The sequence below is a fragment of the Capricornis sumatraensis genome, chromosome 9, assembly GCF_032405125.1.
Source record: "Capricornis sumatraensis isolate serow.1 chromosome 9, serow.2, whole genome shotgun sequence".
Lineage (NCBI taxonomy): Eukaryota > Metazoa > Chordata > Mammalia > Artiodactyla > Bovidae > Capricornis > Capricornis sumatraensis.
In genome coordinates this window covers 95,580,489-95,605,609 of record NC_091077.1, presented here as the reverse complement: position 1 = coordinate 95,605,609, position 25,121 = coordinate 95,580,489, and the positions used below count along the sequence as shown (strand labels likewise).

General features: G+C 41.6%; 1 protein-coding gene across 1 annotated transcript in view; it reads right to left on the bottom strand.

The window, feature by feature from the left end:
- The window catches only part of ERAP2 (endoplasmic reticulum aminopeptidase 2), a 46,886-nt gene extending 27,646 nt beyond the window's left edge, over window positions 1–19,240 (bottom strand). The window contains exons 1-5 of the mRNA XM_068979721.1: window positions 19,201–19,240; window positions 16,002–16,696; window positions 9,752–9,890; window positions 6,082–6,216; window positions 3,995–4,115 (exon numbers count right to left, since the gene is read on the bottom strand). Of these exons, the coding sequence (XP_068835822.1) occupies window positions 3,995–4,115; window positions 6,082–6,216; window positions 9,752–9,890; window positions 16,002–16,558 (952 nt within the window). The 5' untranslated portion in view covers window positions 16,559–16,696; window positions 19,201–19,240. The remainder of the gene's footprint in view (window positions 1–3,994; window positions 4,116–6,081; window positions 6,217–9,751; window positions 9,891–16,001; window positions 16,697–19,200) is intronic.
- Window positions 19,241–25,121: the final 5,881 nt, after the last annotated feature.

Here is a 25,121-nt window from a genome sequence, read left to right as displayed (position 1 = left end):
CCAGGTAATTTAAAAAAACAATAATAATTTGAAATAAATCAAGTCACTTGGCTTGACATTTCATTGTCTTGAATTAGTATTGTCTAATTCTAGTGGATAAAAGCAAATGTGTATATTGCAATCAAAAAGTAAACTAGCACTAATCAAGATTAGTATTCATTACCACTTCAAATATGGGAATGATTCCTTTTCTAACTTGCATCAATGATTTTATATTAGTTATATTATTTCCCAAAGCCATTAGAAATGCTTATATCTGTTCTACTCTTTCTTTCTTTTTTATTTATTTTTTATTGAAGGAAAATTGCTTTACAGAATTTTGCTGTTTTCTGTCAAACTTCAACATGAATCAGCCATAGGTATACATGTATCCCCCCCTCTTGAACCTCCTTCCCCTCTCCCTCCCCATCCCACCCCTCTAGGTTGATACAGAGCCCCTGTTTGAGTTTCCTGATACATATGGCAAATTCCTGTTGGCTATCTACTTTACATATGGCAGTATAAGTTTCCGTGTTACTCTTTCCATACATCTCACCCTCTCCTCCCCTCTCGCATGTCCATAAGTCTGTTCTCTGTCTGTTTCTCCATTGTTGCCCTATAAATAAGTTCTTCAGTACAATTTTTCTAGATTCCATATAAATGTGTTGGAATACGGTATTTATCTTTCTCTTTCTGACTCACTTCACTCTGTATAATGGGTTCCAGGTTCATCCACCTCATTAGAATGGACTCAAATGTGTTCCGTTTTATGGCTGAGTAATATTCCATTGTGTTTATGTATTACAACTTCTTTTTCCATTCATCTGTCGATGGACATCCAGGTTGCTTCCATGTTCTAGCTATTGTAGATAATGCTGCAGTGAACAATGGAATACATGTGTCTTTTTCAATTTTGGTTTCCTCAGGGTATATGCCTAGGAGTGGGATTGCTGGGTCATATGGTGGTTTTATTCCTAGTTTTTTAAGGAATCTCCGTACTGTCTTCCACAGTGGCTGTATCAATGTACATTCCCACCAACAGTGAGAGAGTGTTCCCTTTGCTTCGCACCCTTTCCAGCATTAATTTCTTGTAGACTTTTTGATGAGGGCCATTCTGACCAGTATGAGGTGCTATCTCATTGTAGTTTTGATTTGCATTTCTCTAATAATGAGTGATGTTGAGCATCTTTTCATGTGTTTGTTAGCCATCTGTATGTCTTCTTTGGAGAAATGTCTGTTTAGGTCTTTTCCCCACTTTTTGATTGGGTTGTTTGTTTTTCTGGTTTTTAGTTGTATGAGTTCCTTGTATGTTTTGGAAATTAATCCTTTGTCAGTTGTTTCATTTGCTACTATTTTCTCCCATTCTGAGGGTTTTCTTTTCACCCTGCTTATAGTTTCATTTGCTGTGCAAAAGCTTTTAAGTTTAATCAGGTCCCACTTGTTTACTTTTGTTTTTATTTCCATTACTCTAGGAGGTGGGTAGGAGAAGGCAATGGCACCCCACTCCAGTACTCTTGCCTGGAAAATCCCATGGATGGAGAAGCCTGGTAGGCTGCAGTCCATGGGGTCGCTGAGGGTTGGACACAACTGAGCAACTTCACTTTGACTTTTCACTTTCGTGCATTGGAGAAGGAAATAGCAACCCACTCCAGTCTTCTTGCCTGGAGAATCCCAGGGACAGGGGAGCCTGGTGGGCTGCTGTCTAGGGGGTCGCACAGAGTCAAACATGACTGAAGTGAGTTTCTGGTCTTACACTTAGGTCTTTAATGCATTTTGAATTTATCTTTGTGTATGGTATTAGGAAGTGTTCTAATTTCATTCTTTTACATGTAGCTGTCCAGTTTCCCAGCACCACTTATTGAAAAGGCTGTCTTTGCCCCATTGTATATTCTTGCCTCCTTTGTCAAAAATAGGGTACCCATAGGTGCATGGGTTTATTTCTGGGCTTCCTATCTTGTTCCATTGGTCTATATTTCTGTCTTTGTGCCAGTACCATACTGTCTCGATGACTGTAGTTTTGTAGTATAACCTAAAGTTAGGAAGCTTGATTCCCCCAGCTCCATTCTTCTTTCTCAAGATTGCTTTGGCTACTGGGGGTCTTTTGAGTTTTCATATGAATTGTGAAATTTTTGTTCTAGTTCTATGGAAAACGCCATTGGTAATTTGGTAGGGATTGCATTGAATCTGTAATTTGGTAGTATCGTCATTTTCACAATATTGATTCTTCCTACCCAGGAACATGGAATGCCTCTCCGTCTGTTTATGTCACCTTTGATTTCTTTCATTAGTGTCTTCTAACTTTCTGTGTACAGTTCTTTCATCTCCTTAGGTCAGTTTATTCCTAGATATTTAATTCTTTTTGTTGCAATGGTGAATGGGATTGATTCCTTAACTGTTCTTTTTTATTGTTAGTGTATAGAAATGCAAGTGATTTCTGTGTATTGATTTTGTATCCTGCAACTTTGCTAAATTCACTGATTAGCTCTAGTAGTTTTCTGATACTGTCTTTAGGGTTTTCTATGTACAGCATCATGTCATCTGCAAACAGTGAGAGCTTTACTTCTTCCTTTCTGATCTGGATTCCTTTTGTTTCTTTTTCTTCTCTGATTGCTGTAGCTAGGACTTCCAGAACTATGCTGAATAATAGTGGCAAAAGTGCACACCCTTGTCTTGTTCCTGATCTTAGGGGGAGTGCTTTCAGGTTTTCACCATTGAGAATAATGTTTGCTGTAGGCTTATCATATATGGTCTTTACTATGTTGAGGTAGGCTCCTTCTATGCCCATTTTTTGAAGAGGTTTAATCATGAATAGATGTTGAATTTTGTCAAAGGCCTTTTCTGCATCTATTGAGATGATCATATGGCTTTTATCTTCCAATGTGTTGATATGGCATATCACATTGATTGATTTGTGTATATTGAAGAATCCTTGCAACCCTGGAATTAACCCAACTTGATCATGGTGTATGAGCTTTTTGATGTGTTGCTGAATTCTGTTTGCTAAATATATCTGGTCTACTTTTTCTTAATCTGCATGCTGCCTTTCAGTGAACTTTATTGTAAATGCATTCATTTCATATGGTCTTTGAAGTTGCATCTTTCAAGAACAACTTAGGATTGTTGATGGCTGTTACTTGATCTTTCCTTGATTTTTGACGTAGAGGACAGCAATGGACTGTGGTAACCTGATTTAGCATGTCTGTGCTAAAGGGTGTATAGAACCTGCACTGTAATGATACCACGAGACTCAAGAACTATGGGAATAAGCCCCTGGAGATGTCTTCTGATAGTCCTTTAATTCTCTAAGAAAAACTGCACAAAGTTGGTCAGGAAAGGGGAAGAAGGACATGTTAAGGTGTGTGTTGTAAAGTTCCAAAGGAAAACAATGTTTTGTCACTGTCCGAAACTCTAAAAATTAATCTACATAACTTATAAAATTTGTCAGTGGTTTTATATATTCTGCAACATCATAAAAATCACAATTTTTATTTTTTAAGATAGAAAATGGAAACCAACAAAGATGGGCTATTTGTATCCTCTCATAAAGATCAACTACTACCACATTCAAATTATCTATTTCCTTCAAATCTCTCTTTTTTTAAAAATGTCTGTGCCGCAGTCTTATCTTCCAGCCTCAAACACTCTGTAGATAACAGATGGAGGGACAGTTTTCAGCTATTTACATAAACCTTTGGCAACTTTTATAAAAGATTGCTAGTCTTATATGAATATGATATAGAAGGAAATATATGCTCCAGAAATTCATCCATTTAAATCTAATATAAAATGCAGATATTTTAATATTAAACCTGATAAAAGAATAGAAAAATGAACCCAAGTACTTGGGCTTCTCATAAATACTTTATTTTCTACACTCAAAGACATTTCTCAGGTATAAATTACTGCTTTCTGGGCTAACTGAAGTTCCTCAGTGCTCATTTTAATCACATATAAAGAGAGATGAAATCAAAGCAAGTTCTAAAAATGAAGACAATGATCTAGCATTTGAACCTACCCAGTTTGGGGAGTGGATAGTGGATATCAAAGTAATTTTCATAAAAGTCCAGCAGCTTCAGTGATGCTTCCAATGCATAATGTGTTTGACTCCGTTTGTCTGGAGATGCATAGACGGACACCTGGGAATTTTGGTGAGAAGAATGATCTTTGAATGACAAGCTCCTTGGCATGACTCCACTCCTAACAACCTTCACCCAAAAATGGAGACTATATTTTTCAAGAAAGTATTGAGATACTGTTAAACATGTCATCAACAGGGGGTAAGGTGTTCTGTAAAGTATTAAAGAAAAAGTGCCTCTTGAAAACTATAGACAATCCAGTACTTTCTGTTACAGTGAATCTGTACATTTCCAGCTATATAAACCCTTTACATCATGAGACCTCACTTCAGTTCATCGCGATCACGTATTCTAGCACTTGAGAATTAGCTTTCCAAAATGATGACCACCAAAAGAGTTTCAATGAAACACAGTTGTATTAGGCGGAAAAGCCTTCGTGGACTTGGTGGAACCACCCTCTGCTGTGTTTTCTTTAAACTCAACGCCCAGATAGGTTCACTCTCTCCCTGCACAGTAACTACTAGCTAGTGGAAAAAATAAAGTTAGATTCCAGTTTTCTTGGGTTTCAAGTACAGTAGTGCTTTCATTTCATAATCTGCTTTCATGCTCTGAATTAACTGAAATCCCTCAGAAATTTTATAAGCAAGATAAGTTAGTGGCCACAGTACCTTATCAGGCACTGTGCTAAATGTGCACTTGTAAAACGTGTAAACTCTAACTTAGTCCTCTCAACCACCTCCTGAAATAGAAGCTATTTTCTTCATGTTAGGAATGAAGCAATGAAAACACATGGAGATTAAATAACTTGCTTTAAGTCTCACAGATGGAAAATTGTAGAGCTGGGGTATGAATCCAAGGAAACTGACAGGACCCTGTCCCTAAAGTAAAGTGCAATCTGACCTCACACACACCTGTATCTATCTACATATATATCTGTGTGCAGCAATGTATGTAGACACATTGCTGATAATATATATCTGCGTATCCATGGTTAGTATGTGTGGAAATTATAATCGATGTTTTATTGCTATTTTTCATAAGCACTATTTTATGGCTCTTTGAATATATTTTTTGTGTCTGTAATGCATTGGAGAAGGAAATGGCAAACCACTCCAGTATTCTTGCCTGCAGAATCCCAGGGACAGAGGAGCCTGGTGGGCTGCCATCTATGGGGTCGCACAGAGTTGGACACGACTGAAGTGACTTAGCAGCAACAATTCCTCAGGGTAAGGAGTTCTTTTCTATTTTTCATGTATTCATTGATATTCACAAAACTATATCAGATAATTATTGTGTGTGTTTGTGTTCAGTCACTCAGTCCTGTCTGACTCTTTGCGATCCCTGCCGGACTCCTCTGTCCATGGACTTCTCCAGGCAAGAATACTGGAGTGGGTTGCCATTTTCTCCTCCAGGGGGTGTTGCCGACCCAGGAGTTGAGCCCGTGTCTCTTGTGTCTCCTGCATTGGCAGGTGGATTCTTTACTGCTGCACCACCTGGGAAGCCCCAATTATTGGGTATTGTAACCTTTTGTAAACAACGAATGCTCTAAAAATGATGAAGACCTCCTTTCATTAGGGAAATAAAATTATAGAAAACAATTGGAAACAATGTAAATATCCTAGAATAAGATGCTGATTAAAAAATCCGTATGGTACCTCTATGCATTAGAGTACAATATTATGCAATCATTAATATTATAGAAAAATACTTAATGCCATTTAATTTTATAGCATATTACGGTGAGCTAAAATAATTGCATATTATTTGTAAAAGTATATATAGATTTATACAGTATATATTGTTATCATATACAATCGTATACTGACAGACTTACAGAAAATACTTGGGATATACCAGGACACGCCCCTGTAGTGCTCACAGGTTATTTTACTTTTTATCTCTCTCCATTTTTGTAAATAATATGTATACATGATATTTTGATAATAAGGGGGGAAATTTTAAAGAACAGCTCATTGCCTTCAGGACACTATTCCGTACTGTGTATGAAATGAGAACTCAAACTCACCTTGACCCCTGATGAGGCTGTACCACTCACAGAGGTGAAATCACAAACTATGTAGGCTACAAGGTAAGTACTCATTTTTACAGTAGTTTCAAAATGATCTTCCAAGAGGCCTCCTTCAAGTTCAATCGTCTTAACCTACAGGAAGGGAAAGAATCGGTATTTGAAAACAAGTAATTTACAAGAATGCCTACAATGTAGGCTATGTAAGTTAGAGGAGAGCCTGATGCTCTGAAGGATGTGTGATGTCCATATAGATTAGAGGACTCTTCACAACATTCTGTGGCTTCACCTCCCTCTATTTCTTTTACCTCTAGACTTCCTCAAAGACACAACGTGCTACTTTAGGGATCTGAAAACGATGCCTATTTTGTTGCTTGAAAGCATAGAAATATCTTAGATGGTTCCATATTCTTGAAATGCAATCATCTCCAACACTGGCATCAATCCAACATTTGTACTTCTAAGCAAAAGTGCCAGAGACTAGTCCCCTTCCCTTTGTTATATAATAAATAAAATCTCTGTTGCAGAAGGAAATGGGAAGCAGAACTGTGCTGGATGTCTTGCATCATCTTTTAATCCTCCTATTATGTGCGTATGAGGTAGGTATAATTTCATAGGTGAAGAAACAGAGTCTCAGAAATGCTAACTGATTGCCTAAGATCCCACGGCTAGTTTCACGGTAAGACCAAGATGTTGATGTGGCTGTGTGACTCCAAAGACATTGCTCATTCTGGCCCTTGCTGTGTGACAGCTTGAGTCATAGCCTTATTTTATCTTTGCTTCATTGATTCAGCCATGAAAGCAGTCAGGCCAAGGAGGTCATTAGTAATTTAAGCTTCTGCCTATCTACTGAGGAAGTAGCAAGTTTTAAGTCTATAGACTGGTCAGCTGCATCCATCAAGTTCACTGAGTAATTACTGAATTCTATCTTTATTTGCTCCGGATAGCTGGTTCCAAAGATGGTCTTCACCATGGTACAATGCCCCTGAATTCTGAAAGGACACAGATCCCGTTATCTGAAAATACCACTTTCTTCAAATTGGTAACGTTTTCAACTGGCTTGTTGCTCATCCTCTCCAAACCCCTTTTAAGCCATCAGGGTTGTGGCAGTGCTAACCACAGATTATTAAGCATATTTTGTGTGTTTGTATAAGATTGCAGTTTGCTTTGGCGAGAAAAAATAGCCTGAAGGATTATCACAAACTGGCTAGCCTATGTCAATGACAAATGTTTGTGCTATTAAATTCTACAGAATTTGATTCTACAGAATTCTATCAAAAATTCAATTCCTAAGTTCCAATGAAGTAGGAAACACTGACCAAGTACCCTAAAAAGGTGGCAGTATATATAGGGCTTTAAGTTGCACCTCTATCTGAAAGGTAATTTTGTCCAAAAACAGTCTCCTTTGTAAGGAGTCTGATTGAACCACAGTTCTATGGGTACATACCCCTAGCAGAGGAGAGGTTATGGTAGGGGCTGAGGAGGGGACACTATTATTGTGGTCCTCTGACCAAGCTCAGCAGCAAAACCATTTAGTCAAGAGTGTAGATTGCTGAGGAGAGGAAGAGGAAAGATTGTGGGGCCATGGAGAAGTGGGTCTGTGGCAGGGCTGGTGAGGACACAGGTGGGCATTCCCTCTGATTTATCTCTTCCTCCCAGGTAAAGATGTAGCCCATGGAAGCTGAATTTGGTTCAGGAACCTGGAGTCACTCGTGTAGATCAGCATTGCCTTAAATAGAAGTGTTTGCGGTGTTGGCGTAAGTTCTTCCAGGATGGTGATGTAAGCTCCAGGTATAACACACGTGTTGCTAGAGAAGGGTTTAGCTGTTTTCTCAAGTTCGGCAGGACTCTACTTACATAGCAAGTGTCACCCGCAGGTGTGTGCTCCCTTAAGGATTGAAGGGGACAAAGGAATGCCCCAGAGATATACACTGCCTCTCCTAGCACTTGGCTGACTGCCTCACTTTCTCGTATTCTTAACTTGGATTCTTTTCTTCTAGAAATAAACCAACTGAGAACTTATTATGTATTGCTTCTCACCAGTCCACAACCCATCTCAAGTGCCACAGGTATTATCCAAAGAGTATGATCATAGCATTATTCAGCTCTCTCTCCCCACCCCACCCCCTTTTTTTTGGGGGGGTAACCATGGAAACCTGGGTAGGGCACGTCAGTATGGAGCAGAAAGTTAAGCCAGTGTTTGCTGAAAAAGCCATGATCCAGAAAACTGGCCCAGTCAACTGAAGCAACGCAAAGTTCAAGGATTATATAAAATATTTTTAAATTTTCACTTATTTTTCTTAAATATGAGACACTGAACATTTCTGAACATTCCAGAAAGCTGAAATTCTAATATAACAAAATGACAATTTATGTTTGCATCACATTTTAATTAAAAGGCATTACTATTTGTATTTTTACTTTATCCTCCATGATGATTCATGTGAAAAATTATAGTAATAAAAAGCTGCCAGGAAACAGACTGAATGGCCCTTAAATGAACATTCCATTAAAAAGAAGACTTGAAGTTAAGCAGCAAATCCTTTTTACCTGAAAGGGAGTAGGCTAATTAAAGTGCTGTCTGCACGATCATGAAAAAAACGGTGGGATATATGTCATGTGGAGTATGTTACTTTCCCCCTTGATCTGCTCTGCAAGCATTTCAAAGCAAAAACTTTTCCAGTGTTAAACAGAAATCTGGGGGAAATTCAGTTTCTAGCTTATGGACTCATTTCCTGCTTTATCCTCAGAAGACAGTCACTGAAGAGAGCAGAGAGAAAAATGGGCTGGAGTCACTGGCTGGGTTATGATGATCTGGCTGCTTCTGAGCTCATCCTCCTGAAGCACTGTCAGGAGGGCCTCTATTTTTATCCAACTTTCTAGGTAGCAATGGAGAAATATTTTACATTTCGTTCAACAGCAAAAAGGCAAGTACATCATTAGTGAGGAAATATCAAATAAGACTCAAGGGTGTACTATGTCATTCAGAGTCTCTGCATTTTGAGCATAAATGTGAGCCAAATAAAAGTGTGCAGAGGTCTCTTTCAATTAAAAAGTTTGTAGCTTTTCATATGATTTTCAAATAATTTTCATAAATAATTTTAAGGACTACTCATGGAACTTAAAAAGATTTCTAAGTTCTATCACAGACCCCTAGATCAGAATTTGCAGGATGGGCCGATGGAGCAGTCTCTAGATCCGTACTACTCCAAATGTGGTGCCTGGATCAGCAGCAGTGGTACCACCTGGGAGCTTGCTATTAATAAAAAGGCAGAATTTTGAGCCTCACAGCAAGGCCAACTGAATCAGAACCTGAATTTTAACAAGATCTTCAGATGATTCATCCGAACATTAAAGTTTGAGAAGTGCTGTTCTGGGTGATTCTGAATTTCATCGCTGGCCAAGTAACACTGATTTAAAAGAACACTGGTTCCATATAAACACAAGTGAAATATAAATCACTTTCTTTAAAACAAGAAGTTTCTTATGTAACAATGCCCAAACAGAATGATTTTAAAATATAGACAGATTGGAGTTATTATACAATATGTAGATGGAGTAAGAACAATTAATGTCTTAAGTCCTGCAAAAAAAAGCAAATATTAAAACACAACAAAAACCAAAGTTCATTTTGAGAACAATTTCCCAAAGTTTCTGAAAGTGGCAATACCTTTGGCATGTTGGAGAGGGCAATATGTCTGCTCTCTCTTCTTATCTTGATTGAAAAGTTGGCTTTGAACAATGGTTCATCAAAGCAAGGGAAAGCCATTCGTGCCTCGGTTGGCTCAAAATCCGTTACTGCAATCGTTCTATGAAAAGAAGTACATTCTAGTCAGAATACACAAGTGAAATCATAAAAGAAAGGGAAAGAATTTTATCTTCAGAACACAGCTTATCAAACCTGGAAGTGATATGTTTGATTTCTCAAACTATAACCTTCGTGACCCTTAGTTTTTGAAGAAAATGAAGGTAAAATTTGTTTAGCAGCTGCCAATCATAACAACGCACTGTGCCGGGCACTCTATTAACATGATTGTCTCCATATTTACGGCAGATAAGGATATTGAGGCTCTGAGAACTTAGGTGACTTTACTAGGATCTTTACCTAGTGGCTCAGAGGGTAAAGCGTCTGTCTGCAATGCTGGAGACCCAGGTTCGATCCCTGGGTCGGGAAGATCCCCTGGAGAAGGAAATGGCAACCCACTCCAGGATTCTTGCCTGGAAGATCCCATGGACTGAGGAGCCTGGTAGGCTACAGACTACTGGGTCACAAAGAGTCGGACACGACTGAGTGACTTCACTTTCTTTCACTTTACTTAGTATTGACAAATTGCTGAGATAGTGAAAGGTTGTTGCTGAGCCGTGAAAGACGCTGGGATTCTTGGCTTCTGGAGGAGAGGAATTCAAACTGGGGCCAGTGACGAGGCTTGAATGCTCAGAGTGTTTGTGTAATAAAGTTTTATTAAAGTGTAAAAGAGAGAGAGAAAGCTTCTGACATAGACATCAGAAGGGGACGGAAAGAGTGCCCCCCTGCTAGTCTCTAGCTGGATATTATATAGCTACTGCGGCTGCTGCTGCTAAGTCGCTTTATTCGTGTCCGACTCTGTGCGATCCCATAGACGGCAGGCCACCAGGCTACTAGCAGTCTGTTAATCAGAGAAAGGAAATGTGTCAAAACTCAGAGTGACTCCAGGCCCCTCACCCACAACATGCATTTTGAGATAACATTGGCACAAGGTGAGTCATCCTAGGCCATTAAATCTTGAAAGGCAGGTTTCCAAGCAAATACATGGTTTCATTGACATAGATTAGGAGAACAATTGTATGAGTAAAACTTAACTGGTTTGTCAAGTTGGTTCTGAGTCTTAGGTAGAACCAACTTGAAGACAGAGGCTAGGGTAAATACATAGTTCATTAACACAGCTTAGGAAAAACATTTCCGTAAGAAAAATGCATTGGTTAGCTCAAAGCGTGAGAAAAGTTAAGTTCAGGTGGAACCAGGTGTCATTATGGCAACATAGAATTTTAAAAGAAACCTCTTTTTAAATTTGTATGAGACGGGGAAATAAAAACAACAACTAATACTTGTAGTTTGTTTCCTCCTGCTGCTTAAGAGAGAGATAAAAAAAAGTCTGACACTTGAAGCCTATTTCCTCCATTTGGAGACTCCTGACCTTCCTGCCTGTTACCCTCTCAATAGATATGCCCAATTTGCCTTCAAAATTGACTAGAAGTTACTAGTTTAGTATCATCAATAAGCCCGAGCAGGTCTCAATCAGCCCTTTGCGTATTTGCGAGATGAGTGATGTCTCAGGTTGTGTTCCCAGGAAGCAGACCCTGATTTATGAGAACGTGCTGCCAAAGAGGCAAGAAGCAGAGGAAGCAGGACAGGGAAGAGGAAGAAGTCAGGCCAGGTGCCAGCTTTAGCTTCATCCCTGGGCAGCTCTGCATGGAAACTACATCTTCAGCTTCCCTCCTACTAGAGGCAGGAGCTGGGCTAAGGTTCTTCCTGGAGGACCCAAGCTCCACTTAAACATTTCTAGCTCTCTCCACTTGCAAGCAAAGCAGCTCCAGTTTTCAGACTATAACAGGTAGGTAGATATCCTGGCAAACCTCTATACCCCATCGCCTTGAAGATGTTTGAAATGGTATAATTACAAATGTATTCTTTGGACCTGAAGACTTTAATTAGGAAGCAAACCTAGAGAGCATACTTCCACTGGAGGAGGAAGGCAGAACAGAAAATTTCAAGGGACAGAGAAAGGGTGAGAAGGACCAGGAGGGGAATAAAGAGGGGCTGCTAGGATATTTTTTGCCTCAGTTTAATTCCTACTTCAGACCAGAAAAATCAGGCTGGGGATCTAACTGTCTTATCTGGGGCCTTGATGTTACTTGGACTTGGTAGCAGGTCCTACACATTTAAAGGAATCCCAAGTACCTGGAATAATTTTTATTAACGTGAAATTTTGGTTTAGAAAGCCTAACACTGAAAAAGTCAAAAGTTTAAGATTTTCTTTGCTATTTACACAATTAATTTTAGTGCTGCATGTAAAGTATGTAAAGTGCTGTAGGGAGAAGGAAATGGCAACCCACTCCAGTGTTCTTGCCTGGAGAATCCCAGGGACGGGGGAGCCTGGTGGGCTGCCGTCTATGGGGTCGCACAGAGTCGGACACGACTGAAGCGACTTAGCAGCAGCAGCAGCATGTAAAGTAGTGACTCCCTGCTTCTCAAAGAATTATTGTCGACTGAATTATTTTTGCATTTTAAGATGTGTGTGCGCACATGCGTGTGTAAATAAGAAAAAGAGAGAGAGGTCATAAAATTCCATTGACATTGTCCTGCAAATCATCCTACATGTTAAGACCTACTAGGTAACTGAATATGAAGAGAGCTGACAAATTAATCATGGGATGAGTTGGAAATAGCCTTCAGTTAATTATGAGAGACACGCTGGAACGTTGTTACTTTTCAAGCTGATACTCTAAAAAACAACCCTCTCTGCCAGCAAAGGTCCGTCTAGTCAAGGTTATGGTTTTTCCAGTAGTCATGTATGGATGTGAGAGTCGGACTATAAAGAAAGCTGAGTGCCCAAGAATTGATGCTTTTGAACCGTGGTGCTGGAACAAACTCTTGAGAGATCCTTGGACTGCAAGGAGATCCAACTAGTCTATCCTAAAGGAGATTAGTCCTGAGTGTTCACTGGAAGGACTGATGTTGAAGCTGAAACTCCAATACTTTGGCCACCTGATGCAAAGAGCTGACTCACTGGGAAAGATCCTGATGCTGGGAAAGATTGAAGGCGGGAGGAAAAGGGGATGACAGAGGATGAGATGGTTGGATGGCATCACCGACTCAATGGACATGAATTTGGGTAAACTCTGGGAGTTGGTGATGGACAGGGAGGCCTGTCATGCTGCAGTCCATGGGGTTGCAAAGTTGGACATGACTGAGCAACTGAACTGAACTGGTCTCCCTCGTCTCCCCAAATGATATCCTTAAAATGTATTTCCTTTAAGTGAAGGTTTTGTCAGTTGAGAAAGTGAAATAAATCATCGCTAGTCCTGTGGTGCCTCAGTGAGGAGTTGATAATTTTCCTATCCAGTACCGTGCCAGACCTGAGAACAGGCCTCTGAGAACTGAGGATACAATGAGGGGAATGCATTCCCAAGGGGAGGGCAAGAATGGGCTGGGGAAGGGCTGTCCTCAGTGGAGTGCTGGGGGCTGTGGGGTGCGTGCGTGAGTCCCAGAGGGCAGGGAGCCCCTGGGGTGGGGAAGGGGAGAGGAGACTCTGTGGCAGGAGGCACTGAGCTGCTAAAATCACCTACCAATACCCATTCCCCTTCTTCAGTTTCAGCAGAATCCTGATTCTGTTCAGGAAGGCGATGAGGGAGTGAGTGAAGTCGCTCAGTCGTGCCCGACTCTTTGCGACCCCATGGACAGTGGCCTCCACCAAGCTCCGCCATCCATGGGATTTTCCAGGCAAGAGCGCTGGAGTGGGTTGCCATTTCCTTCTCCAAGGAAGGCAATGCCTCTGGATAAAAGAATCATTTCTCCAGATTCTCTTGCAGCTTGGTGAGCACACGACTCATTCTGATCTAGTTGAAATTATTGGATGAGAAAGCTTGGGAGAAGGTGTCAGACTCAACTGGATGTTTCTTTTAGCATTTTTCTCTTTCCCATTTCCCTGTTTTCCCGCCTGGAATGTGAACTTGATGCCTAGAGGTTCAGGAATCATCTTGTATTAAGAGGAAAGTCATCTACCAAAGATGGCTAAGCAGAAAGTTAAAAGGAGTCTAGGTCTTGGATACTATTAGTGAACTCCGGAGAAAACCTGGGAGGCTCTGCTTCTGGATTTCTTGTTGCATGAGAAAGACACCCCTTCCCCCTGTATGCCAAAGCCATCGTACTGGGGTTTCTCAAATTGGCAATTGAAAAAAAGAGGAGAACACCAAAGCCAGATTCCTTTTCACCCCTGAGATGGACCCTGGCCCTGGACAGCCAAGTCAGTCATCCCTCCCTGCGAAGCATCCTTGATTCCCCTTGCCTTACATAACCAGTGTCAGCAAATTCTGTTTTACCCTTCTTTGGAACAAATGCCGAATTCAATCATTTCATAAGAAGCACTACCAGCCAGTCCAAACCAACATCCTTTCTGACCCGAACAAGAACAACTGCATCAACATCCTTTCTGACCCGAACAAGAACAACTGCAACGACCTCCTGAAAGACCAGTTTGCTTCTACCTTTTCCTCTATAATCTACCATCAACATATATGTTATCTTTATAAAGCATGCGTCACATCAGAACTCTCCAATGACTTCCCATGGTCCCTGAGTCAAAGCCTAACACAAGAGGCTCTAAGTCTCTGCACGATCTGACCTCTCTCTCCTCTGCATCTCTCCCTCACTCACACTGGCCTTCATCTCTCAATTACTCCTGCCTTACAGACTTTGCACTTGCTGATGCCTTTCCTGGGAACGCTGTGCACTTAGGTGTCTTCAGGATTGTCTCCTTTAAAAAAAAAGTTCACATCTGTGTCTTTTTTGCTGTCTTGCATACAGGGTCATCATTGCCATCTTTCTAAATTCCATATATATGTGTTAGTATACTGTATTGGTGTTTTTCTTTCTGGCTTACTTCACTGTGTATAATTGGCTCCAGTTTCATCCATCTCATCAGAACTGATTCAAATGAATTCTTTTTAACGGCTGAGTAATACTCCATTGTGTATATGTACCACAGCTTTCTTATCCATTCATCTGCTGATGGACATCTAGGTTCTTTCGATGTCCTGGCTATTATAAACAGTGCTGCAATGAACATTGGGGTACATGTGTCTCTTTCAATTCTGGTTTCCTCGGTGTGTATGCCCAGCAGTGGGATTGCTGGGTCATAAGGTAGTTCTATTTGCAATTTTTTAAGGAATCTCCACACTGTTCTCCATAGTGGCTGTACTAGTTTGCATTCCCACCAACAGTGTAGGAGGGTTCCCTTTTCTCCACACCCTCTCCAGCATTTATTGCTTGCAGATTTTTGGATCACAGCCATTCTGACTGGTGTGAAGTGGTACCTCACTGTGGTTTTAATTTGTAAGAATTAAAGATTTTAAAATTGAAAATAAAATAAAATAAAATAAAAAATCCCCCTCCCAAAAAAAAAAGAAAAAAAAATTAATCTGAGTATGATGTGAATCTATTCAAGTGAAAAATACTATTGATAGTTTTGAAATTAGAACTTGTTCCTTGTAAGAGTAAACTAGTAAATAAATAAACATTTTTGTAGGAAAAAAAAAAAAGTTCAGATCTCGGTTTAAGTATACTTCCTCCATAGTAAGAACTTCTCTGACCACTCAGCTAAATTATTCCAAACTCCTCGTCTATATCTCACTGCTATATACTCAGTGCCTGGAATGGTGCCTGGCACATAGCATGTGTTCAGTATGAGCTGATGGAATAGACTATATTTCTCATTTTTCCAGACTGACTTGTTCCTGCCTCCTGGATCTGAGTTATGCTGTTTCTGGGCAAAGTGCATGATCTCACTTCCTCCCTTCCAACCCAAATCTTATGCACATTTCCTTTTGGTCTCAGATCAAGGCTCACCCCCTTTGAGAAGGCTTCCATACTTTAGCTCTCTCTGCACGGATCATTTCCCCTAGCAGATAAGCATGTCAGTCTTGTCATAGTCAAATACTGGCCTCTCCTCTTGGTTATTTTTCCTCTAGCAATTTATGCCTCTGCGTTCTGTCTTTTCATCTTTATTGTGACTTACTTTAGGAATGGCAGAGCTTCTCCTTCTGAGTTTTCCAGGTGTTTTTTTGACTTTTCATAACTGGCTACGGAAGCCTGCTCCTGGTAGAGGCATAACCCATGAGGAAAGTATTATAAAAGACGGCGAACAATTGGAGCTGCCTCTTACCTTGTTTCACCACCAAGAGTTCTGTACGTGCTTTTATAAAAGCCTTCGAAACCATCAGCTAGCTTGGCCTGGAAGTTAATAGCCACGGAGTATCTCAGGTCAGCCCTAAGTTTCTCTGGAACCAGCAGGGCAATTTGCTGATGAGCAGGATAACTCAAAACAGTTAGGCTTTCCCCTGGTTTCCTGTATCTCACATCCTCCTCTGACTGAAGAGAGGCATTTAAGATTTCAAGATCTTTGCTGTGCAAGATGATGAACTGGGTAGCATCTCGAACCAAGACTTCGATCTTCTCAGATGCAACGAAGTCCAGGGAGGTGAGATTTGGGTGAATGAGAAGGTCATAGTGGAGGGGAATGACCACAGTGGGGAGCCTTAGCTCATGCCAAGGAAATATTTCCCCATTGGTGGCTATTGGAAAAGCCTCGGGGTCCTTATTGAACTGATCAATAGGTGAACTTGTGAACTGAGAACAAATACATATTTGGGGCATGATGACTGCTGAGCAGTAAAATACGATGTATATATTAAATATTAATTTTCTGCGTGAATTAGCCATGACAGAGGGATAGAATACTAAATCAATTTTCCGGAAGACAAGTGTTCAGGCTAAATCTCATAGTCCTCCATAGCCCCGTGTTGGCTCTAGTTAGGCCACTCAGGATCTGAACAATATGTTTCAATAAACAGATTTAATCTAGAAAGAAGAAAAAAAACAACATGTATAGCATGAAAATAAAGACATTTCAATTCATAAATAAAACTTTAAAACAACAAAAGCATATATGTGAAAGGGGAAAATCTACTTTGTCATAATGAGGCCAAATCGCCACAAAATAAAGTAGAAAGTGACCTACCATCTGGTTATTACAAATAAACACTTTTAGAACTCAACTGAAAGGATTCTGCCTTAAAATTGCATCTGTGGGATCCCCTCTGCATTCCTGTGCAATGAAGAGATGATAGGTGCGTAAATTCATTGCATGCTGAACGTTAACATTTGCCCACATCATTTCATGAGCCTGTCTGGTCATCTGAGAGTAAACTGCACAGCTGCCTCTACTTCATCTTAATAAGTCAGGAAGAATAGTCAATATTCTTGGGATACTAGATATTACTATTATTAACGGCATTGGATTTCACCTCTTTTGATAAATAAGGTTGGCTGAATGGCCCCATTCTATTGGGACTTCCCTGGTGGCTCAGAGGGTAAAGCGTCTGCCTGCAATATGGGAGACCTGGGTTCGATCCCTGGGTCGGGAAGATCCCCTGGAGAAGGAAATGGCAACCCACTCCAGTGTTCCTGCCTGGAGAATCCCTTGGACAGAGGAGCCTGGCAGGCTACAGTCCACGGGATTGCAGGCTACAGTCCACGGGGTTGCAAAGAGTTGGACACGACTGAGTGAGTGAAGTTACTGGTATACAGAATGCTGTTAAAGCTAAGCTTTTATTTCAGTTTATTTCCAATGTATCAAAAACCAAGGAAATAAGCTTTGATTTATAATATTCAAACTGATTATTAAGTTATTATTAAGTAATTATTAAATTATTAACTAATGTTAAGTTGCTTTGGTCTTCATCACAGGCTACCTTTGAAAACACAAATCAAATTGAACTCACTGCCTCTGTCAATAAAACTAAGGCAATTTCTTCTCATTAGAAGGGTAACACTGCAAAACATACAAAATAAGGACAAACAATATACGTTGTAGTTCAGGTATTCAGTTCTGACACCCACCGCTAAATAATTTAGGTGCGTAGTTCATTACACCCAGCATGTAATGAATGGTAAACATTAAATTATTGTGATTATTATAACTCACATTCTCTGGCCTATTTGTGGAACTTCTCCCCCATGTGTAGTATCTAGATATTAATATCTAGTATCCCAAGAATATTGAACATTCTTTGTGACTTATTAAGATGAAATAGAGACACCTGTGCAGCTTGCTTTCAGATGTCCAGACACGCTCATGAAATGATGTGGGCAAACGTTAAAAACATTTGCCTCTGTTTACCTCCTCCCCACTTCACCTTAAATCCATGAATGGCTCTCTTTCCATTTCCTTTTCTCAAATCAGTAACATATTCTCTTGAATTAATTGTCTAAAGAGTTACTGCAATTTGCAGTATTAATCCAGATCAACAAATATTATTGAAGAAGCAAAGAAAATAATGGTTAAATATGGTTGAATAACAACACTTCTCCCCTCTTTTTTTAGACAAGCATTAAATTATTGCTACCAAATCCCGATGTTCCAAGGGCCTCTGATACATAAAACCATAACTGGTCAATTAGCTTGAATTTCTGATGATTTGAAAAATGAAATAACTTGTTTGTTAGGTCCCAGGCCTGGGAATCAGAATGCAAGGGTTCCAATTCTAGGGTCATCGTACTTATGCTGAATGATCTTGGGCAAATTTTCTGATTTTTTTAGCATCAATTTCCTCACCTATAAAACAGTGTAATGACTTACACTAACATCGGAAGAATTAAGTGAAATAATTTACACGAAGAATTGGGTACAGAACAGCAACTAGCGTGCAGAAAGCATGTAATGAATGTTAGACATTAAATTATTGTGACTATTAGAGCACATTCTCTGGCCTAAATTATGGAGCCTCTCCCCCACGTGTAGCAGACACACCAAAGGAAAAGTATATATATATACATATATTTCTTTTTTGGTAAGAGAAGAGAGAAAGGCCTCAATCTTTACTGATGTGGCCTTTAACTTTAGAACTGGTAAGAATCTTAAAGGCTGGCTAGCACGAGTTCTCAGTGAGATAAAGAAACTGAGAGTGAGTGTGTCTCCCAGAATCAAACAGGAAGTCTGAAGCAGAATCAGGGCTGAAATATAGCTCTTGGCCTATTTGTCAGTGGAACTTTCCTTATATGGCGCTTTGCTGCGCTGAACAAAACACCCGGAGACAGAAGATCCAAGAACTGCAGCAAACATTAGGGAAAAGCTAAGAGACTCTCCAAAAGAGAGTGAGTCAGTCAAACGGATTCTTAAATCTCATCCTAACTGCACCATCGTCCTAAAACAGTAGTACCAGATACACCCACTTTCCCCAGATCCCCGGCTTAGATTGCAAGAGCTCCTCAACACAGAAGTTTCGTACCTTCAGTGCAGGTCATTATTCTCACTGGAAAATGCGGATTTTAAGACAGATTCAAGAGAAATGTTGCTGGGTTACCTCAATCCACGTCGTTGCAGATTTGAATGGAGGGGAACTTATTTCTGCTTTCACTTTCTGTTCAGGCAGGATTCAGAAATTTGCATAACTGCAATGAACAAGCAGCTTCAAAGTAAAAGCCAGACCAGGCAAGGCCAGGTAGGACTCCAACAGCCCAGCGGCTGCGGCTCCTGCTGTTTCATCTTCCCCACCCCCGTGTCCCCAGGTAAAAAACCTTCAGAACCTAGTTTTGTTTTGTTTTGATGCTGGGTTATTTTAAGACACGATATTGAATTCCTCCCCGTGGTGTGTCCATATGTCTTGCCACTTCCGCTCTTCACTGAACCCAGGGTAGATAAGGCGTGACCGGGGAAGTTGGAAGAAGACTCAGGAGCTGTGGGGTCTGCACACAGTTTATTTTCTCCGGGCAGCAGCAGTAGCAGCATCAACAGCGAGTCTTCAAAGAACGTTGATATACTAAGACAGACAAAAGGGGCCCGTGGCCGAAGGGGCACGCAGGCCCATTGCTACCAAGGTCAGCAATATTGCTGTTTATAGAACATAACGTATGAGGCTGTGAGAGTGTGGGGCAGGAGAGCCGGACTCACTCTGTGTTCTCAGTTAATTTCTCCATACCATATTACCGTGAAATCTGACCTTTGTCCACCCACTTGGAAAAGATAACAAACCTGACTTTGGTCCAGCCACTTGGAAAGGATAGCTCCCAGCCAGGTTTAATGGCCTTTAACAGAGGTGCTAGACCCCCTTCCCTCCATCTGTAAACTGCCTGCCTCCTGGGCATAAAGGGGCTGCGTCCCACCTTTACGTCTCTCCATCTTTCATGAGTCTTCTCTTCCTTTCCACCCTGTGTATGGGCCTTCCACAGAGAAAAAGCCTCTGTTCTCTGCTCTTGTCCCACTTTACTCTTTCCCTAAGAGAGTATGTTCATTAAGGAGTTTTCTCACTTACCCTCAGCCATCCCACCTTTCTCTCTCCCAGTCTCTCCTTCTCTGCTGCTGCAATTCCAACAGCCCGATGGACGGCCTTGGCACAGATGTTCTGCTAACAACTCACATGTTGTCTTCTTTTGCTAAAGTGAAAGGACTGGAGCCTCTTGCTTTAGCTTCAGCTTCATCTGCTTCACGTCTTCCGCTGCTGTCCATGATTTGGACCACATCGCTGTTTTGATTCTGCTCCACTCTGGTTTGCTACCAAGTTCTGTTGATTCCTCCTTCTTAATCTGTTTGTATCCAACATAAAAAAATTGTTCTCCACAATTGTGAAAGCAGATCATGTCCTCATCACTCCTCACCACGGCCTTCAAACAAGACTTGCTGCTTCTTGAGACATGTCCTTGCAGTCCACCCACACAGTGCCCGGCAGCAGATTATTTCAGACACTGCTTGATCATGCCATGTGGAGAAGGAAATGGCAACCCACTCCAGTCTTCTTGCCTGGAGAATTCCATGGACAGAGGAGCCAGGTGGGCTCCCATCCTTGGGGTCGCAAAAAGTTGGACACAGCTGAGCGACTCTCACGCACTCACACTCACGCACTCACTTGATCACGCCATGCCCCTGCTCCAAACCTTTCCATGGTTTCTTCCCCTGTTTACACACAGAGGCAGTTCCCATGTAGAGACCGTGTGTGGCCCACTGGCAGCCTAAAGGCCGCAGGACCGCGTACAAGGCTCGTCTGGGATTTTTGTTTAGATCCTAGTACGTTAGAGGGCCGCACACACACACACACACACACGTTTTCTCACGTGAAATGTAACAGGCTTGGCTCCTGTTGTCCTTAGGCCTCCTTCACACACTGGTTTTCATGCCTTCTCTGAGGTGCATCCCTATATGTAACCTGTGCTTTGGTTTGACGTTCACACCCTGCCATGGTTAAATCCTACTTAGCTCTCAAGCCTTCATTTCTTTCCTCTCTTTATATTTTATCATTCCAACCCTAATAAAGCAGAAGGAGCAAAACCAAGGAGGTGGCCCATACTTAGGGACAGAGGCGGCAGGCCTGAACGGAATCCCTCAGAGTGGAATTTCTTGTGGTTAAAGGGGTACCGCAGGGCAGGGCGGAGGATGGAAACAGGTGACTGGGGTAAGTGTTAGTCACTGAGTCGTGCCTGACTCTGCGACCCCATGGACTGTAGCCCACCAGGCTCCTTCGTCTGTGGGATTCTCCAGGCAAGATTACTGGAATGGGTTGCCATTCCCTGCTCCAGGGGATCTTCCCGACCCAGGGATCGAATCTGGGTCTCCTTCATTGCAGGCAAATTCTTTACCATCTGAACCACAGGGAAGACTGGGGTAAACTGGCCCTTGGTGCCAGTTCTTGGAGCGGTGGGGGGAATGAGGAAGTGTAGCAAGCTGGGAGTGGTTCTGTGACTTTATCACAAGACCCAGCCCAGTCGTGTGTGTCTGTGGGCGCTCAGAACTACCCCCTACCCGTGAGAATGGAAGTGATGACAGAGAATGGAGAGAAGAGGCTGTCAGATTGAGCTACTGAGTTCCAGAAGAGGAAGACGAGTAGGGTCCACGTGACTTCATAGTGTATTATTTAAAACTGCTGCTGCTACTGCTGCTAAGTTGCTTCAGTCGTGTCTGACTCTGTGCGACCCCATAGATGGCAGCCCACCAGGCCCCTCTGTCCCTGGGATTCTCCAGGCAAGAACACTGGAGTGGGTTGCCATTTAAAACTATTTCTCACCAAAAAGGGTTTCTAATCCTTTTATTTCCTGATAAGGGAATAAGCTTTGGGTGTTTGCTGCACAGAATTCACACGCCACTTTCTTCTGGTCTTCTGATCTGTCTCTTGCTCAGAGACTCTCCTTTTTAGCTCCAAACAGAGTAGCAGTCTTCAGTCCACCCCTGCCGCCATCCAGCGTGTATCCATCAGCTTGCTCTTTTATTCCGTAGCATTTATCAATTCCTGAGTAACTATGTATTGATTTATTTGTTTTATTTGTCTCCCCACTAGAACTTGGGGTCCCCAGGTGGCTCAGGGGGAAAGAATCCACCTCCAATGCCAGAGATGCGGGAGACCTGGGTTCGGTCCTTGGGTCAGTAAGATTCCCTGGAGGAGGAAATGCACCCCACTCCAGAATTCTTCCCTGGTAAATCCCATGGACAGAGGAGTCTGGCGAGCTACAGACCATAGGGTCGCAAAGAGTCAGACACGATGGAGCACAGCTTGGCCGCAGCATGCCTCTAGAACAAGCGCTCCTTGCTGGCAGGGAGTTTGCTCTGCTTGCCTCCTAACACCCGGAGCCTAGAGCAGAGCCTGATGTATGAGACCTTCAGGAAATACATATAAATATCTGCTGGACAGGTGAGCGCATTTCCAATACTTTTTGTTTTTTCTTTCTAGATTGCCCTATGCGTGCCCCTTGTTTCAGGCAAGCCAGGGAACTTTCCATTTCTGCACGAACCCAGTGTTCCCTCACCTTTACTGAGGCTGCCACTGTGAGCAGTTCGTCTTTCTCAATGTCCCCTGTGTAAACTTCTCACTGTCAGGCAAATGCCTCCTCCAGGAAGTCACCTTGGAAGTGACACCTCCCTTCCATTCCAGTCCCTAACTGCAGGCACTTGTTAAGTCAGTTCCATTGGCCCTTACTTCACACTCTGACGCTTGTTCTTCATGTCCTTCTTTAAACTATCAATTCCTGAAGAAGCCTGGGGCCAAACACTATGCCTGCACCCCTCTCCAGCACCTCTCAGAGCATCGCGCACTGCGGAGGCCCTCAACAAACGGGCAAGAGTGAGTGAGTCGAAGTTTCTAAAAAGGTGAAACACTTATTTTTCAAAATGCTCAAAGTTTTTTTTTTTTTAATTAATTTTAATGGAAATCTTTCTCATGAAAATCACAGCTATCTATCCCCTTAGGGTATCCCCAATAGATTTAGAATCATGGTGACCCAAGTTTTTAATTACAAACTGGACCTAGAATCAAGAGAATTGGACTTAAAGCCATCTTCTGAAAATAAATCATTTCTTTTCCAAATTAGAGGCATGAATACTTTACTAATTATTACACAGGATTATTGTCTATTTGGAGAAGGAAATGGCAACCCACTCCAGTATTCTTGCCTGGGGAATCCTGTGGACAGAGGAGCCTGGTGGGCTGCTTGCTGTCCATGGGGTCGCACAGAATCGGACACAACTGAAGCGACTTAGCATGCAAGCATACATTGTCTATTGGAATCAATTTGAGGTAATGTGGAAGACAGTTTATAAATGTTTTATAAAATAAACTTTAAACTTGTTGACGTGTATCAGCTACCTTAATAACAATAATCAGTGATTCTCTTGGGTTATAGTAAAGTGCTGCCCTTGAGGCAAATGAAAGGTAACAAATGCTCCCATGTTGCTGAATTGTTAAGGATATTATGCAACGTTTATTCCAGGTCCCACATTATCATCAAATTTTTATTTGCCTTTTGTTGTTACCTTCAGACATCCTCAGCTTTCTCCCTAGACCTGTGTCCAGACTGTCCCTTCTATAGGGCCGCAAGGTGAAAACTCAGCAAATGAAGCTAGCTGGACACTATTTCAGACACCCAGATGCCTTAAAAATTATTTTCTAGTGCTGCCTGTGTTGCAGGTGGGGAGAGTTCAGGATAAATGAAATGATAAATGGCCTCCTGACAAATGCGATGTCCCTGAATCTCCTCTTCGCTTTCTGCCGTTGAATTTCCTCCCCTGAACACAGCTCTGCATTTGTCCAGGCTAGATGGTATCATGCTGAACACCTGCCAACTTCCGGGCTTAAAACTACTTCCTCTTCTCTGCCTCTCACTTCTTTTCAAAAGGATCTCTAAAATTCTGTTGAAAGCACTTCATGGAATTATTGCTATGTCTCTGTAGAACTTCAAATAAAATGATGTCAGAATCTATAACATGGTTTTAAAAATCTTAACAAAGAAAAAAAGGTTTCTAATACCACAAAGACCCAGGGTCTATGCAAAATACAAGGTGGTACATTTTATCGTGAAAGCATTTTTTAGTTTTTCAAAAATTCAGCTTCAGCAGAAAATTAAATGAGCATAATGGTAGAATTTTAAGTCAGTAACTGATAGACGGATTTTCAAAAATTTAGAGCTTTAGTAAGTCTTACACAACATTTACTAAAAGTAACAACAGAAGGCTGCAAAAATAAAAACAATCTTGCATTGCTGAAGTAGAACACAAATTAAGCAAACCTGACTTTGAATCACGAATGATACACAGGTGGGTGAATGCATGGAGGTGAAGCCTGCAGCTCCTGGGGGCTGACTGTGGGCTTTGTGATACCATTTCATAGCAGGGACTTGAGTACTGCAGGGTTTTGGTGTTTGTGGGGCTCCTGGAACCAAAGCCCCAGGTGTGCCGATGGGTGACTCTACCCACATTTCGAACTTTTGATAGCCAAATGAAAATTTTTGGTGCTTCTGGCATTTTCCAGGGAAAGATTATCTAAATAACTGATGACACACTTTCAAACAAGAAACATTGTTGCAAAATAATCCAGTGATTCTGAGCTTGTTATATACCTTATTCTGAAAGGAAGATTTTGTTCTTCCAATTGATAAAACCAACGGATTGAAGTAAATGAGTATTGCTTGGCTTCCTATTACTTAGAAGACTTAAAGGTCTGTGAGAATTTCTACTCTGGCCATTAATGAGTAGGGGCGGGGATTTATCCTCTCACTTTAAACACCACCTCACCTCCGCCCCCCAAAATGGATAAAAGACCGTTTTCAGGTAAGTGCAGGCAGCCATCCCGGAAAGATGCACCCAAAGGCATTCAGGGCTGCAACTGTCCCAGCTCAGTGCCCTGAGACAGGTTCTTCGCGCTATGCAGAGAAGGAAGCCCGTGGCAGAGCCTGGGGAACTTTTAGGTCGAGGGAGAGCTGCTGAGTCTGGGAGGCCAAGGAGAGGAGAATTCACAGGACGGATCCA